General features: G+C 41.4%; 2 protein-coding genes across 2 annotated transcripts in view; one reads left to right on the plus strand and one right to left on the minus strand.

The window, feature by feature from the left end:
- LOC135324166 (uncharacterized protein C9orf40 homolog) overlaps window positions 1–15,503 on the plus strand; it is a 206,908-nt gene that overhangs the window by 154,659 nt on the left and 36,746 nt on the right. The window lies entirely within an intron of this gene.
- The window catches only part of LOC135324165 (nuclear receptor ROR-beta-like), a 143,887-nt gene that overhangs the window by 11,898 nt on the left and 116,486 nt on the right, over window positions 1–15,503 (minus strand). The window contains exons 5-8 of the mRNA XM_064499827.1: window positions 8,877–8,998; window positions 7,456–7,588; window positions 5,580–5,687; window positions 4,266–4,376 (exon numbers count right to left, since the gene is read on the minus strand). Coding sequence (XP_064355897.1) covers window positions 4,266–4,376; window positions 5,580–5,687; window positions 7,456–7,588; window positions 8,877–8,998 — 474 coding nt within the window. The remainder of the gene's footprint in view (window positions 1–4,265; window positions 4,377–5,579; window positions 5,688–7,455; window positions 7,589–8,876; window positions 8,999–15,503) is intronic.

Raw genomic sequence — 15,503 nt, forward strand, 5'->3', positions numbered from 1 at the left:
GTGTACGTCACCAAATACTGCAAAAAGAGATAAATCACCAAATCTCCAGATACTTATCAGGTGCTCAGGGAAAATCACCCTGCTTTTCTGTTACACCAGTGGGCATAGAAACAGAATGGGCTAAGAGTGTACACAGCACCCACAGAAGCGAGCACGCAGTAGCATTTAGACTTCCTAGGTTAGATGCCAAATTTTATGCTGTTGCAAAAACGTGTATTTCAATAGTGTTAAATCAAGGCCCATTGTGGCAGATTGAAGCCAAAAAGATTTATCATAGAGAGCAATCCTTAAAGATTTATCTTTCTGTTACAGGAATAAGCTTAAAAATAGACTGAGGCTGTTGGTGCACAGGTTTCATAAATTATCTCTCACAGAGTATGCTGTATATAATGCAAGAGTGGTTAAACTCATGACAAGAGCTAGGTGAAACTCTTACAATGGATATTAAGTTTGCCTCCCAAAATGTGATTTCTAACACCTGAAAACCATCTGTAAATTTGGCTGGAAATCCCCAGATACCTCTAGCTATATTCACAAAAGTGTAGGAAAAAGAAGTCAATAGATAAGTGGCTACCGATAAGCTTATGAGAAATACTGGTTCAATTCCGTGCTTTTCTGTTAGGAATTTGGACTCATCTATATTTGAAGAGTGTACAGACTACTAGGCTAAAGTATAGTGTGGGACAGAAGATGAGGGACAACTCAGAAGCTCTCCTTTTGCAAAAAGGAAGATGGGGAAAAAGGACCGTGGTCAGTCAAAGATTCAGAAGAAGAGGGACTAGAACGCAGGGGGCCAGCTGGGCTCCAACGCGTTTGCAGGTGGAGATGCCTCAGCATCCATTGTTGGGGGTCGCTCTACAATGTCTTAAGCTTAGAAATAAGAAATCAAGCCAAATAATTACCCACCAGCATGGTGGTTATGACACTCATGTGAAAAGTGCAACATCTGGATGTGTGCTCTGAATCAGGCAGAAAATGGGTCTGAAATAGGCCTTTGGCATGCAGGACCCCAGCAACTACATTAACAGATGTCCTTAGGTCCTCTCATTCCCTTTGGGACTCCTGTTTCATGTAAACTACCTAAAGAATCATGGAGTTTGAGAGCACAAGAGTCACCGCTCAGGTTGGTAGCTTCTGTAGAAGAAAGAAACTGAATCTGAGTATCTCACTTAAGGAGTGTCTGCGTCCCTGCACTGGTGGGTGGAAGGAATAGGGCAGGGCTATACTTAAATGAACCACTTCTTCATTTTTTTACTTCTACATTCATTTTCTCAAAATGAAACACAGACATTTTGAACTACCTGGAACATCTAGTGTGGAGTAAAATGATTTCCTTTTCTATTATTTATTGTTATTATTTTGGTAAGAGAATAAATGGCAAATTTCAATGTCAGTTCAATCTGTATTGATTTTCCCTGCCTCCCTATTCCCAAATTCAAGCAGTCCAGCTGAACCAGGAGTTACTTACACAATCGAAATTTGCATTTTTTTTCATGAGTTTGTTTCACACGTACATGCTGCTTCAGCCCGTCACTTCTTTCTTATTGCTTCTTTCACAGCTAAAGATACACATGCTTACAGACTACAGGAAGGAGCAGTCAGCAGGCATCAAGTGCTTTCACATTCTTGGTTCAAGGAACAGGAGAGAAATAGATTGTATGTTTCCTCTTGCCTGTGTGTAGGAAAAAGCCAACTTGGACATGAAAGGCGGAACTGCGGATTATTGTAGTATTTCATCTTGTCCCACCAGCTTCAACCCTCAAGCTTGATCGTGGTGAAAAGAACCTGGAATTGCTTCTGCTTATCTGTGCTGCTTGGCAGAAACCAAAGCTGCTGTCCAAGAAACACTCGGCTCTGGAGTGCTGTATTAGGACTGCTGTATATCAGGACTGAAATTCATTAGTAGAGCTAATGGGGAGGCTTTCACAACACATGCCTGCCATACAGTTGGCCCAAAGCCAGTGCTGAGTTGCTAGCTTTTTCAAGCACTTAATACAGCCACAGATGTTTTACAAGAAGCAGAAATGAGCTTGGATTCTCAGGCAACACGAAGTGCTGGCAGAACGCAAGAGATTTTGGTGCCTTGCGAACAAAAAGAGCATACAAAGAACTACAAAGCCTGAATCAGAATTTTGATATCCATTTAGTGCCTACCTGCAGCTAAGCACATTTCATAAATGACTTGATCCAAAATTCATTAAATTCATTGGGAAACATTGCATTACTTGAATAGGCTTTACCCAGGCATAAGGCACAGGAGCCTCAGAGCTGCTGGAAGGGTTCTGTGACCAGATTTTGTTGGCTAGCACTATAATTTGCTCTGTCTTTGAGAATTACCTAGGAGATGATTCTGGACATAAATCTGACTTCTTTTAAATTTGGCTAGAAATCACATCAGTAACTCTTTTCCCGCAGATGAGATGTCCCCACCTTATCCAAAGTGCTCTGAAGTCAGCAGCAATAATCTTATTGCTTCTGTCCATCCAGTTAGCTCCTACTTTTCCAACTTCTAACAGTTTAAGAAAATAAAAAGCAAAGTAAAACACCACCTAGATTTAAAAAAAGGCAAATACAGATCCTGCTTACAAGGATTCCAGCACCTTCCTGCTTATGTCGGTTTCATAATACAAAGTGAGCTGGAAACATCTAAACCACCTTCTGCCACCTCTGTTGTTAATGTGTTCCTGAAGAACTTAGTCCAGATCCCAAACAAATTTCCAGATTGCCTTCAGCAATCTGGAAATTTGTTTGGTCTAACAGGCTACTAAGGCTACCCAGGAGCAAGCCCTGGCTGCACATAACCGTACAGGGTAGCATTCAGTGCTACTCATCACAGTGCCAGTCTCTTGTCATGGTCACAGGTTTGGTCTTCTCAGACTGGAGTAAGGATGGTGGAGAGGGACCCATCAGGATGCTGTATGTCCAGCGTCCCAGAGGGAGCCAGGGCACCCAGAGGGATGGTGCACAGCCAGCCTTATGCATACGTGTACGGCTGGGATACGGCCAAGGTACACACGTGGTGGCGGGGGGCTGCTGGGCTGCTCGAGCCCCCTGGCCTCACGGCATAAGCAGCCACCAGCTCATCCCTCTCACCTCGGAGCAGACAGTGCACCACCGCAAGGACTGCTCAAAGGGAAAATAAAAGGAGCAGAGTCCTTTCAGGAGGTGTTATTAATGATGAGAACGAACATGTTGACACCATCTGTGCTAGTCTAATTCTGTCTAACGTAATCTCCACCACAGATGTGCAAAAGGGCAAAGTGACCTAGAGGAAGCCTTTAGCAGAACAGGCTGGAAAAACAATTTGCAGCGGGATTTTTTGCAAAGAGCTTTTAAGAGGTTATTCTTAACGGGAATTGGGAGGCCTACCTCCCCTGAGACATGTTTAAAAATCCCACACTAAACTCTGAGCCTGTCTACTAGATCCACCTTCTGAGTCAATTCAGTCACCAAAGCCCCTTTTCTGTGGTCAGACAGCCTGAGCTGATTCAGAGCACACTTGCCTGGGAGGAGTTGTGGTGTGTGAACACATGAAAAAGAGCACATTACCCCAAGAAGCACTGTGTCTCACCTGGGGCTAAATTCAGACAGGACCTTGTGCAGTATTTTACAGTTCTTGTTCTCATCCTCACATGAAAAATCCTACCAGAGTTATGGACTCCCCTCTCCGCGTGCCACTGGAGGAGTCAGCCTCAGAGCAATGGACAGAGTTGAAACCTGGAGCTCCCTGGAAATCTGAGGAGGACCATGCACCTCCTCAGGCGCTGCGCTTCTCCGCGCAGGGGGTGGAGGGACGCCAGCCGGCCCCCCTGGTCTGCACAGCCTGGCTCCAGGTCTGGCACCACCATTCCCAACCGTTACAGCTCCTTCTGTCTCATGACAGAGCCCACAGATGCCAAGATGATCCTTGACTCAAACACAGCCAATCTTTTCCTATGGTTTAAGTTCAGGTAGCAAACAACTGACTTTTTTTTTTCTTTTTGTATAACTGCAAATTTTGTATAACTGCATAGTCTGCCTATCTGTGAATTTTTATGATGGTCCTCACCTTATGGGGTCCTCACACTTTGAACCTATTTCCAATATGTGTAACTGCTGACAGTTTTCCAAAAAGAGTGGGTGGTACATTTGGGTTATCCGGATATTCTTCAGTTGTTTAAAACACCCATTTAAGAAAGCAACAACTGTTTAAGTAAGTAGAAATATAGGTGGACAAGGATGGGGGGGGAGAGGGATTTTTTGTGGTATCTGGAATGAATAATTACCTGGCGATATCAGAACAGCAGATGAAAACAAGGCAATCTCCTCTTCAGTCAGCTGTAAGGAACATAAATTCTTTGCGAAGTCAAACGCTTCATTCACCAGATCATCAGAACCTACAGACCACAGAGGACAAAGTCAATGCTAGAAATTTATCAGCTTTTTAACTTGACTTGAAAATTGGCTTGTTTTGGTGCCAAAGAAAATTTGGAGTCAACGTCTGTACTTCTAGAACAGGTGCCTTCCATCAGCTATTAAAATTCCACCTACTCTGAAAACTGGCTATTTCATGTATCACTAAAACATCCAATGAAGCACAAAAGTTATCAAGAATTAGGGGTATGACTTTTATCAAAAGCACACAGAGATCTCAGAATTTTTTTTCCTCCTATGTGGAAAGAAATGTTATTATTAAACAGATATTAATCTAAAGGACAGAGATGACCAATAAATAACTTTAAATAGCTAAATAAAATAACTTTAAATAACTTTCACATATAACATTTTATTAATTAACAGTACAAATATTTTTGAAGATTTGTGAAAGTATAACAAGGATCAAAATAAATCAACTAATGCATATTAACACATGTAAATGTTCTCTTTATGAAATGTAATGCTATGTTTATCCATATGCTAATAATAAAAATATATACCTCTATTGTAATATAGGCATGTAAAGTAAGTAACTCTCTCTGAGTTTGGTCCTGATCATCTCATGATTAAATTTGCTATTAATATATTCATTGCATGGATGGACAAAAGAAACCATTTAGCTATTAATATTTTGAGTAGCACTCAATAGCATGTTGAGAAATGAAGCAATTGTTTTAATATATGGATCTAAATGAGCTGAAAAATTTCTGCAGATTCAGAGGATTTTAGGTAAGTCCCTTGATGCCTTCTGCTGTGGTCCGCCCTTTTAGTCTCCTCATTGATGAAGGTAAAACCGATTCTTCTCTTTACTCCTTTTGCATGACACAATCAGTGGGAGCGATTTTATACATCGGACATAACCGAGCTGTGATGACAAATCACTTTGGTCCTACCACAATTTCTTTTTTCAAATATTTTGCAAATTTTAGAGGACACAGTAGGAAATTTATCTCATAAAACTCTCTCAGTGCTTTTTTCCACTAGTGAAAATCACTTTACTACTAGCAGCTACTGGAGTCAGTTTTTTAGTTCAAGCATGGAGATTTGGAGGTTTCAGGATTCCAAATTTACTGAAGGCTTTCATTGCATTCACTACTCCCAGAAAGACAAATCTGCCACCATTTGGCTCAGTGAAATGGTTGAAAAGAAAGAAATGAACATACCCAAGGCTTTAAACATTTGCATCCCTCCATACTTTCCTTCAAACAGAACAGTATTGTTGAGTGGGTTGAAGGCACGGCACATTCTCACCAAAACCACTTCCAAGCAGCCTATTGGTCACAAAAAAGAGCAAAAGTGCCACACGTTACTGCAAAAAGTCAGAATATAGGAAGTTTCAAGAAAATATTTAGGAGAACATCAGTCACTAGAAACATCAGCAAGGGATGCTCTTTCAAGCCATGTAAATGAGCTCTCTGTGAATGAAGGAAGCAATATTCCTGTCTGGTTTGACTAGAGAAAAGTGAAATTTCCAGTCCAACCCCACTTTCCTTTTTTTAAGTTGGCTTTCTTCATTGTAGCAAATTGGTAGCCTGGATTTACTTTGAATTTAGAGCTGGGTGAATATTTTCCATTAGAAATATTTTCTCCTGAAAATTGGGCATTTGTTGAGACTCTTTTTTAATAAACACTTTTTTATATAAAAAAGGAGCTTCATTCTATATGGATATGAATCCCAGCTTCATTTGGCTGGAGGGAGGAGAAATATCAAAGTGTTTTTAGAGATAAAATAAAAATTAAAGAACTATCAAAAACACCCCCAAATTATGTTTTCCTTTTGTTTCTCTTATTTTTCTTTCAAGTTGGGAAACAGCCAGAGTCGTCTTTATTCTCCTCATCCTTTCTTATTACTTCCTATGTGCAAAAACATACAGTTTGGAAAAATGAAGGGAAAAATTATTTTAAATTTATCTAAATTTAAATTTCCCTATCTAAATCCAAATTTCCTGTAAGAGAAGCTGTGAATCTAGGGATTCTTTTGCACACACATTTTTGAGTGAAAAGTCCTGATTTTCCAGCTTCTTCTGCTTAGCATTAACAGCAAAACGGAAAATAAAACCTGACATGTTTAGACAGGCTGAAGCTAACCAGAGTTGTCCAACCATATGGTCAAATATATCTTTTTGCTTAAGGTGCAATTGCGTTGTTAGTTTTGCCAGTCAGATGAATGAAGTTACTTTGGGTGCACAGGCATCTGCAGAAGTTTTGGAATTAGTATGAGCTTCAGAAATCAATCTCATGCGAAGACCCGTTTTTCTTTGCAGGAGATTGCGCGTGTGCTCCCTGGATCTATGAGCATCTCTCCCTCTTTGCACCTGCGCCCACGGCCTCGGGTCAGCCCCGCGCTGACCCACGGCCCCTTGGCACGGCACGCCGAGTCGCACCGACTCACAGATTTAATCTCCTTGGAAACAGGCAGCACTTCTTATGCTTTGATGAGCTGCCTTGCCCAGCACCCCACCTTTTGCATGAGGAGGGAGCAAGAAACTTGTATGACAGGGTAAATGCAGCCAATTACCAGGAGCAGCTCACTCGGTAATACCATTTTGTCCTTCCCAGTTAAACGGTGCTATTACGTAGTCATGATAAATCTTGTCACGGAAGATGGAAATTCCTGAGCCCCACACTGGGGCAGAAACCCTGGTTCCCCCTGCCCTTTCGAGCACACGCGCGCTCCCACGCGTGCTCGGAGTGCTGGCGCTGCCATAATCCTCTCTCATCTCTCCCGACACCAACTGGCGCCAGGGGCAGCAGATGAGCAATTCGACCAGCTGAATTCACAAGGTCCTTCCACTACATGTCAGGATGGAGACTGCAGTTTCCACAATGATTTTGTGTGTGGGGGGGCATTAAATAACCACAACCGACTGTAGAGGGTGAGGACCAGAAGTAACGTTATTGACACGCTAACGCAGCTGGTGAAATAGACTGAAGAGTCACTCTTCTTTAAAATTAAAATGACCTGTCAAACAAGACGACAGAGTACGTTTCCAACGCACCGTGTGCTAAGCGGGTCTCCAGTCCTTGGTGTTTACCCACCTGACTTAAGGAGTAGGATTTGGTCATTCTGGCAGAGCTCCATGAAGCCGGTTATCCGCTTCGCAAACTCCACCACGTACTGGATGGCGTGAGTGATCTGGATGGCACACTGCTGCCACAGAGCTTCTCTCGTCTTCCCGGAAACGCAGGGGAAAAAGCAAAGCAGTAAGCAAGCGCGTTCATCAGAGCATTAAGGACTTCAGGTGGCCGGGCAGAAAAGCACAATCCGTAGATTTTACCCAAGGCAGAGCTAGGGCATCTCTATTTATTAAATTGCCTGACACTTTTCATTAGAAGGCTGTTCTCACAAGTCATTTGTCCCAGGGATCTGAGCTCTGGCATTGCCTCTTCAAAAGGGGGACTGTATCGGCCAGTGCTACAGCGTGATTTCAATGATGGCTTTTGTGTAGGATACACAGCAGTGACACAAAAAACGTAAACATCCCGGAGCACCATTAGAGAGAAAGCAGGGCAATGCTATTAAGTCATCTAGCAGAATATTTCTGCTAGCTTAAAACTTCTAAAAAAAGTCATTAAAGCGTCATTGCAGTCTGAACAGTGATTACACCAGATTTATGCTAGTTTTCTTGTCCACACTTGTGTGCACATGCGCATCGATGCTGTTGGGTTGCGTGCCATAGCTCTGCAAGCTGTAGTGTGTTTTTATTCCTGCCAGCCCTGCAAAGCCACAAAGCTTTCAAGGAACCCTTTTCTGTCTTTTGCCTGATCAGCTAATGTGTCAGCTAAATTTTGGTTGCAGAACCGTTGCTAGTGATACAAGCGAGGAGGCATGAAGGACATAGCTGGGTTTCTGTGGGCTGGACTACATCTGAAGAGCTACTAGTGAGCAAAATCCTGAACCAGCTTGACCTGCAAATCATAGAGGTAGACTGAAAATGTAATTAGATCAGTTTTCCAGTCACTTTTGAACAACTGCCCTTCAAGGAGTACTTTGCTTTCATCATTATCTAATGTCCAGAAGTGATAGATATTTACTTGGCTTGCAGTGAAAATATTTATTAGTCACATGAAAAGGGGACACGTCTAACAGTTTTCAAAATGACAAGAAACAAAATTATGTAGTCCTATTTTCCAAAAACTCTAGCAACAGAGAGGGGCCAATCCTGATGACATTAAAGTCAACTGAAATTCTGCAAAAAGTTTAGGCCTATGGTAACTGTGAGTGGACAGCTAGATCCTATAACCACTCCCGAGCCTTGACATCAGCAAACATTTTGACATGCTGGAAAGCTGTTGCTTCTTTTTATGAACTGTCACTCTTCTGCTTTCAGTAACCAGGCTCCTTAAAGTCATTTAAAAGCTTATTTTTAACTCATCAGCATGGCCTTGCCCAATATGTTACACTGGTAACCATTTCAAACAATGGGGAGAAGAAGAAAAAGCATATTACAGGCTGGTACCTTGCTCTGGTAAACCTTAATTTCTTCATACGTGTGAGTCTGCCATGCTAGCTGGTGTAGTTCCTCCATTGTATATTGACATGTCTCCAAATGAGATTTAATGATATTCTGTGTAATTCGATCTGAGAAGAGGAGAAGAAAAAACAGCTTGCATGAAACATCCCAGTGAACAGTGATTTGCAATAGCAAAATGCTGAAAACATTAAAGTTGTTGGAAAATGCAGATTTTTCAGAAAAACATTTTTTTTTCCAATGGTACCTTTCTAACTCACTCTCTTTCTCTTTTTTTATTTCTGAAAATGTCTGTTGCAAAATGTTTTGGTATTCAACCCAAAGCCAAAGGATGCTCAACTTTTCGTGGATTTGCACATGAAAATAACAACGGGTCTTGTGAAACTGTTTGGATGCTTTCATTTTGGACATGAATTTTTGTCACTGTGTTTAAATAAACATGGTTTTGAGACCCCAATCACTTCTGTCTGCCACGAGTCTGTACAGCTGCCCAGTCCTGGCAGCTTAGTCCTGACGGGCATTTGCATGACCTTGAGACGATTCAGATCAGAGAAGCAGGAAAAGTCTTTTCTGTTTTTCTCAAGTTATTTTTCAGCTGGATCAATTTCTGATTTTTGCTGGGCATGAACATGGAGACAGGTGCTAGCAAGGGACAAAAGCTGGAACTAGTAGTCCGGGGTTTAGAAGGAGAAGGGGGAGGAATAGATTCAACTTTTCTGTGACAGCACAGAATTAAGTTACCTTAAAGTTACTGTGAAACCACAACCTTATAAACTACTGTGTAACATGGAATACAGGACATATGGGGAAAGTGAAGCATTCAGCGCTGGCCTGAGATCCCATTGAAACTAATAGCAAACTTCTCAGAGAAGTATTTGAAGGTAGATCTTGGCCTTTCAAACCACATGAAGGGATAAGAAAGATTTTCACGGAAAGTTTCCAACATGAGTTCATTAACAGCAGAAGTTGAAATCTCTGGATAAAGCATGCTGTAGGAAGAGCAATGATTCCTGAATTTTGCAGCTCTGAGGTCTATATATCTAATGAAGCTTCGGGTTTCAGCCTGAAGAAATTGCTTAAACAAAATACCTTTCAACAAGGAAACAAGTGGAAGTCATAGGACTGAACTGAAATGCTTGCCACAGAACCTCACATAGCAGAGACCACATTCAAAAAGAAGACATTCAAAAAGACATCGGCAATGCATCAGCCAGACTCGAGCATGGAAAATAAAAAGGACCAGGAATTTCATCGTTTATTCATCCATATCCTCAACAGTCTGAGCACAGTGGGTGGACTTGGTGTTTTGGAGCCTAAAATATGACTGTTTCTTTGGTCATATATTAATCAAATTTAAAAACATAATTTAAAAATGAACATACACATGTATAAGCTCACTGCAATCACTGCTGTAGGAGTATCCTTTAAATGAGAGATGTCTATTTTACTGGCATAGTTAACAAACTGAAAGTCAGTGGATGGGTGCTGAAAAAACACCACAAAAGAGCTCCAGGTTTTTGCAGTGACAATGAAACCTGCCCAGTGCAATCTTTATGGGGATCACTTAACAGACCAGTGCTATCTTTAGGCTTCCTGATGGAAGAACTGACTCGGGGTAAAGAAAACTAAAAGTGCACGTTAGTGAGTGCAGGGATCCATCCACCATTCTTTCACGGAAGGATAGATGCAAATCTCATCCCATGATGGTAGGTTGCCTTATTTTGTAGTAAAAAAACCCCCTTATAATTGGTAATTGGGCATGTTAAAATAAAAAGATGATGAAGTTTAAAGATTTTTTTTTTTAAGGCAAATCAGCAAAGGTTGATTAAAGAAATGCAATTCAAGAAAAACTCTTTTATAAACACCAAATATCAGATTTTAACCCCCAACATGTTCTATTAAAGTGCAATTTTAACAGAATCAGCTTTCTGGAAATATCCTGAACCACAGCAAACCTGACTGCAGAAATTAAGCTCGAATTGATAGATTTTGCCATTTATGTTACTGAAAGGATTTAACCAGATGAAACTGAAGTATGGACAAAGGAAGAGGTTTGTATCTAAACCACCTGTAAAAGTAGTATAATTTTAACTTTTGTTACATTTCCCCATTCTGAGCAGCAAAGGATTTTGCTCTCTCCCCCATGGGCTATTCTTTCTTTTCTCGTGCTTCCTAATCCAGCTCCCTTAGCCTCACCATTCATTGCATAAAGCAGCAATTATCCACGTTCTTGACACAGAGAAAATAAACCCTGGCATTACTGCATAGCCAGATTTTAAATCAGATAAATGGCCTGAGGGCTAACAGTCTGAAAATAAGACCCTTTTGCTTCACTGACTTAAAAATATATTTGATTAGCAGTGCTACTTTACTGCAAAGATTCCCACCCCACTCTTTTATTCTTTTCCTACCCCTTATGTATTTATCTTAGGACCCAACAGTTGAGTGGCACTTCAAAAACTCTTCAGTTTTGTGGGGTGGCATCTTGTTTTACCCCTATCCAGCTGTAAGCATAGTTATTTCCTTACATACTTATGCTTATGTTAAGGCGACATTAAAATCCATTTAGATGTTCACAGGCCTTAAGGCAATAGCAGCAAGCAGCAGCACTGAATGCGGCTGTCCAAAGAGGAACCAGGTGCAGGACAGACTTTAAAATTTTGTGCCGTGGGCTAGGCAAGGCAGACCGTGTCATGGAAAGGGTGCACTTGCTCTCGGGGACGAGGGCCTGGCTGCTCGCTTGGCTGGCTGATTAGAAGGCAGCGTATGCAGCAGAAGGAACTCCAGCTTTACGCAAATATGGCATTTCACATGGTGCAAAAAGTAAGAGAAGTAAAAACTTGTCTTGGCTTCTCCGAGGGGCCAACAACAAAAGATACGCGAAGAGGCAGAGCAAAGAACATAGCTCTCAAATGGTTGCAGAGTCCACAGCCTTTTTTCTGAGGTTTTCAAATAGATTTTAGCTTTTTTTTTTTTTTTTTGATAATGAAGTTGGAATCAGTTTGCACCTCCGCAATTCCAGGTAGAAAGAGCTTAATGACAATTACTAGGAATAAGGTACTGACATCTAATATCAACCTGTCCTGACATGCAGCACAGGTACTGTGGTGTACCCAAAAATACAGTGAATTTCTGGGATACTGGGATGACCTGACTGCTCTGAAGTGTTGCTGGCAACTGAGTTCAATAGATGAACTCTTTTAATAGAACTACAAAGAAAAAGGAGAGAAGGCAAATAGCTTCATACAGCAGGAGGAGAGCTATTGTCTCCGTGCAGAGGCTGTGGCCTCGACCTCGTGGAGGTCTCCTGCTGGGGTGATGCTCAGCAGCCGTGTCCCTCCTGTCCTCCAGGCCAAGAGTCTGCCACAGTTACTCCATATATTGGGTCATGGCTTTGGTGCATTTAGTGTCTGCCACTACAAGCCAACAACCATAACCAGGAATCACATTGGGAAGGGCTGCAAGCACCATGAATGACAACACCGTTCTTGTGACCTCAGTGTGGGCTGTGTTTCCAGTTGAAACGTTGTCGGCCTCCATTTTGCATAAACTACAGCAAATTTGCAAGGTTTCCTTTGTGAGAAGGCAACTAAAGGTGATGATGCTGACCACTCAGATATGAAAATCAAAGTTTGCAAAGAGTATTTTACAAAGAGTATCTGCTGGAAGTGTTGAGTGAAAAATAGTAATTCCAACTCAAACAAAACATTGAGCCTGTATAATAGTATACTATCAGCATTATAATAACTACAGCTGTAAAGTGTAAGGCTTTTAATGCATGTCTGCCATAGTATGTAAACAGAGATTTTGTTAAGGTGCTTCATTTGTCCTCTTTTGTCTGTATGTTGGGTTTCTTATGTTATGCTGTATCTCCTATCATGCATCATGGTCACTTGATACTACATGATACCATGAGAAGTTGATGGCCATAGTATATCCTAGGAGATCAATTCTGTCTAGGAAACGTCCTACAGAAAATAAAAAGTTTCAAGCAACTAAACTCCAGCATGCATTGTGACATGCTAGCACTTCCATTAGACAGTTTGGTTCTTAATTTGAAGTGTTCTTAATATTGGTACTCTGAAATTGTTCATGCAAAGCAGACACATTTTATACAAATATCATGTATAACTTAAAACAAAAAAAAACCCTCTAGAAAGAAGTATTTGCTCCCAGAGAAATAAACTGGAAACAACATAATCAATCAAGCAAACAATAATTTTAACCAATATGAGGTCTTGAAACATCAGAAATACTCAGACAATATACACCCCAGAATGATTAATTGTATTGCATATCTGTCCTGCATATGTCTGACTAGTTTTCTGTTATGGCACATTATTTTAGCTGTAGACTCATCTATTCTTAGGGGTGACAAAGAAAGTTAGATACTATTGGCTCATACTGACTCTGAATTTCCAAAGATTTAAAATGAAAACACACCAAAGTAGTCAGTGCGGTGACTATCTGCACCAAATCACAATGCAAAAAAATACTAAACATTAGGAGTGAGAGGTTACAACACCTATAATCTATGGAATGTCACATTTCCCTAGTCTGAGTACATCACCTACTTGACAAAATATACCCTAAGAAACCACATATCCTATTTGAAGTATTCTCCTAGTGGAATATAACTTTAAAGAAAGCTGATCTGATAACTTCATCCTTTGGATTACAGAAATGTCTACCAGTAGGACTGGTTTCCCTGCACAGAAAAGAAGGGGAGGTTTCACAAGTTCAGCTTTTCACAGAAATCTCCAAAGCAATGGAAGAAGTAAGAATTTAGTTATAACATATGGTTCAAACTCCCAGACAGGAACACAGTTCACCTAAAAACTGATAATGGCATTGAACTGGAGCAAAAGTCACCATCCCCCCTTCCAGGTCCCCATATGAACTTGACCGTATCCGATGAAAGCAACTCACAAGAGAGAAAATGCATTTGAAATGTTTTAGATACTTTCAGATAATTGCTGATTAATGAGAAAGATATGAAAACTCAGTTCTTCACCAGGCAGCTAAATGGGGAAGCAGAGGATTTGGAACGGCTCCAGAAAAGGAGCTAAAGAGGCAGGGAATGAGGCTAGCCACGAGGGAGCGAGCCTGCTGATAGCTGCATCAGCGCTCGGAGCACGTCCAGGGCAAAAATGCCATTTTCAGAAACCTGAGTGGCCAAACTGAACTCAGAGCTCCATGGCAGATAGAAACGTTCCCCTTCCTGTAACAAAAGCTCAGATGCTGGTGATGAGGCCCTAAAAGAAGCCAAATGGGTGGACAGACAATAGCACTTACTGAGTAACAAGCCCCTACTGTGCAAGAGGCATTAAACCTTTTGTTACTCTGATTCCTGGCATGTGATGAGATCTTGAAAACAATAGCCTGTATTTTAACAGCCCCATAGCATATCATTTCCCTATTACACTTCTCCCCTGCCAAACCTTACTCCTGAACACCTTGCCAAAAATTATGATAAGAAAGACTGGAAGGAAATAACAGAAAATGAAACTTAGATCAGAAAAAAGGCAATCTAAAAAAGACTGGGAAGCAATAACTTGAACAATACTGATATCTAGCATGTGGGAGAAATTAATGGTACCCAGACAGGTAAGAAATGATAGTGGACAATAAATTAATCAGGACTTTGCAATGCAGCAGTGTAATAAAAGGTCAAACACATAGTGGAATATGTCCAGAAGAAGCTGAAAACTGTAAATGGGGAAGCTAAAAGATTATCAATCAAAAAGACTTTTTCTAATTCTAAGATCAGTTGTGAGTTTCCTGAATGAGATACTGAGGGGAAATTTTATGATCTATGATACACTGACAGGTTGGAAGACTGTATGGAATACAGACCGGATGAGGAGGAGGAGGAAGAACATGAGAGAGCAGTGCTGGTCTGGTGAAATGACTGGCTTTTAAATCCAGTCTGGAGCATGGTAAACTCTTGGCGGGAGGAAAAAGGGACTCTAGCTTGATTTGGTGAGGCTGGCCTGGTGTATGGTTAAATAAGCCATACCACAATTAGTGGAAGAAACCCATCCCGGTGGTTCATGGTACATCACCCATCATTCCTGTGCTGGCCTCTCTCTCCGCTGTGCTTGGCTGGGAAAGGGGTGCTGTGCCGGGCTGGTTCGCTGAGGCTTGGTGGGAATGCTGCCCAGCGCCAGGGCTGTGTCTTCCCTAAGGAAGGCTGGCTGTCCCCTTCGTCTGCTGAGCAGCCTCTTCTCAGAAAATGTGTGGGAAATTAAATCTCTGAGACCTCTGCTTCCCTTCCAGTGTGAAGTTGGACAACAGTTAAAAAATTACTGGGGAAGGAAGCGCCTGACAGAGAGACTGGACAAACAGTGAGACTGTACTAGCCCTATTTTATCAGCAAAACAGGCCAAAAGCGTATGTTGCAAGGGAAGAGCAACAGTGGATGGGTTATACCTCTGTGGCAGAAATCTGGGACTGCAGCTCACAACTTCTAGAACTGCAGGTGACCTTTTCTATTTCCAATTTCAGCTACTCAGCTGGGCTTTTTTTTTTTTTTCAAGTGTGCATTGCACTGGTGGGTTAGGAGCTGCTTAAATCCAAAGTACATACAGAAAAACGAACATTGCAACCTAGATA

Source organism: Dromaius novaehollandiae, chromosome W, assembly GCF_036370855.1.
Source record: "Dromaius novaehollandiae isolate bDroNov1 chromosome W, bDroNov1.hap1, whole genome shotgun sequence".
Classification (NCBI taxonomy): domain Eukaryota; kingdom Metazoa; phylum Chordata; class Aves; order Casuariiformes; family Dromaiidae; genus Dromaius; species Dromaius novaehollandiae.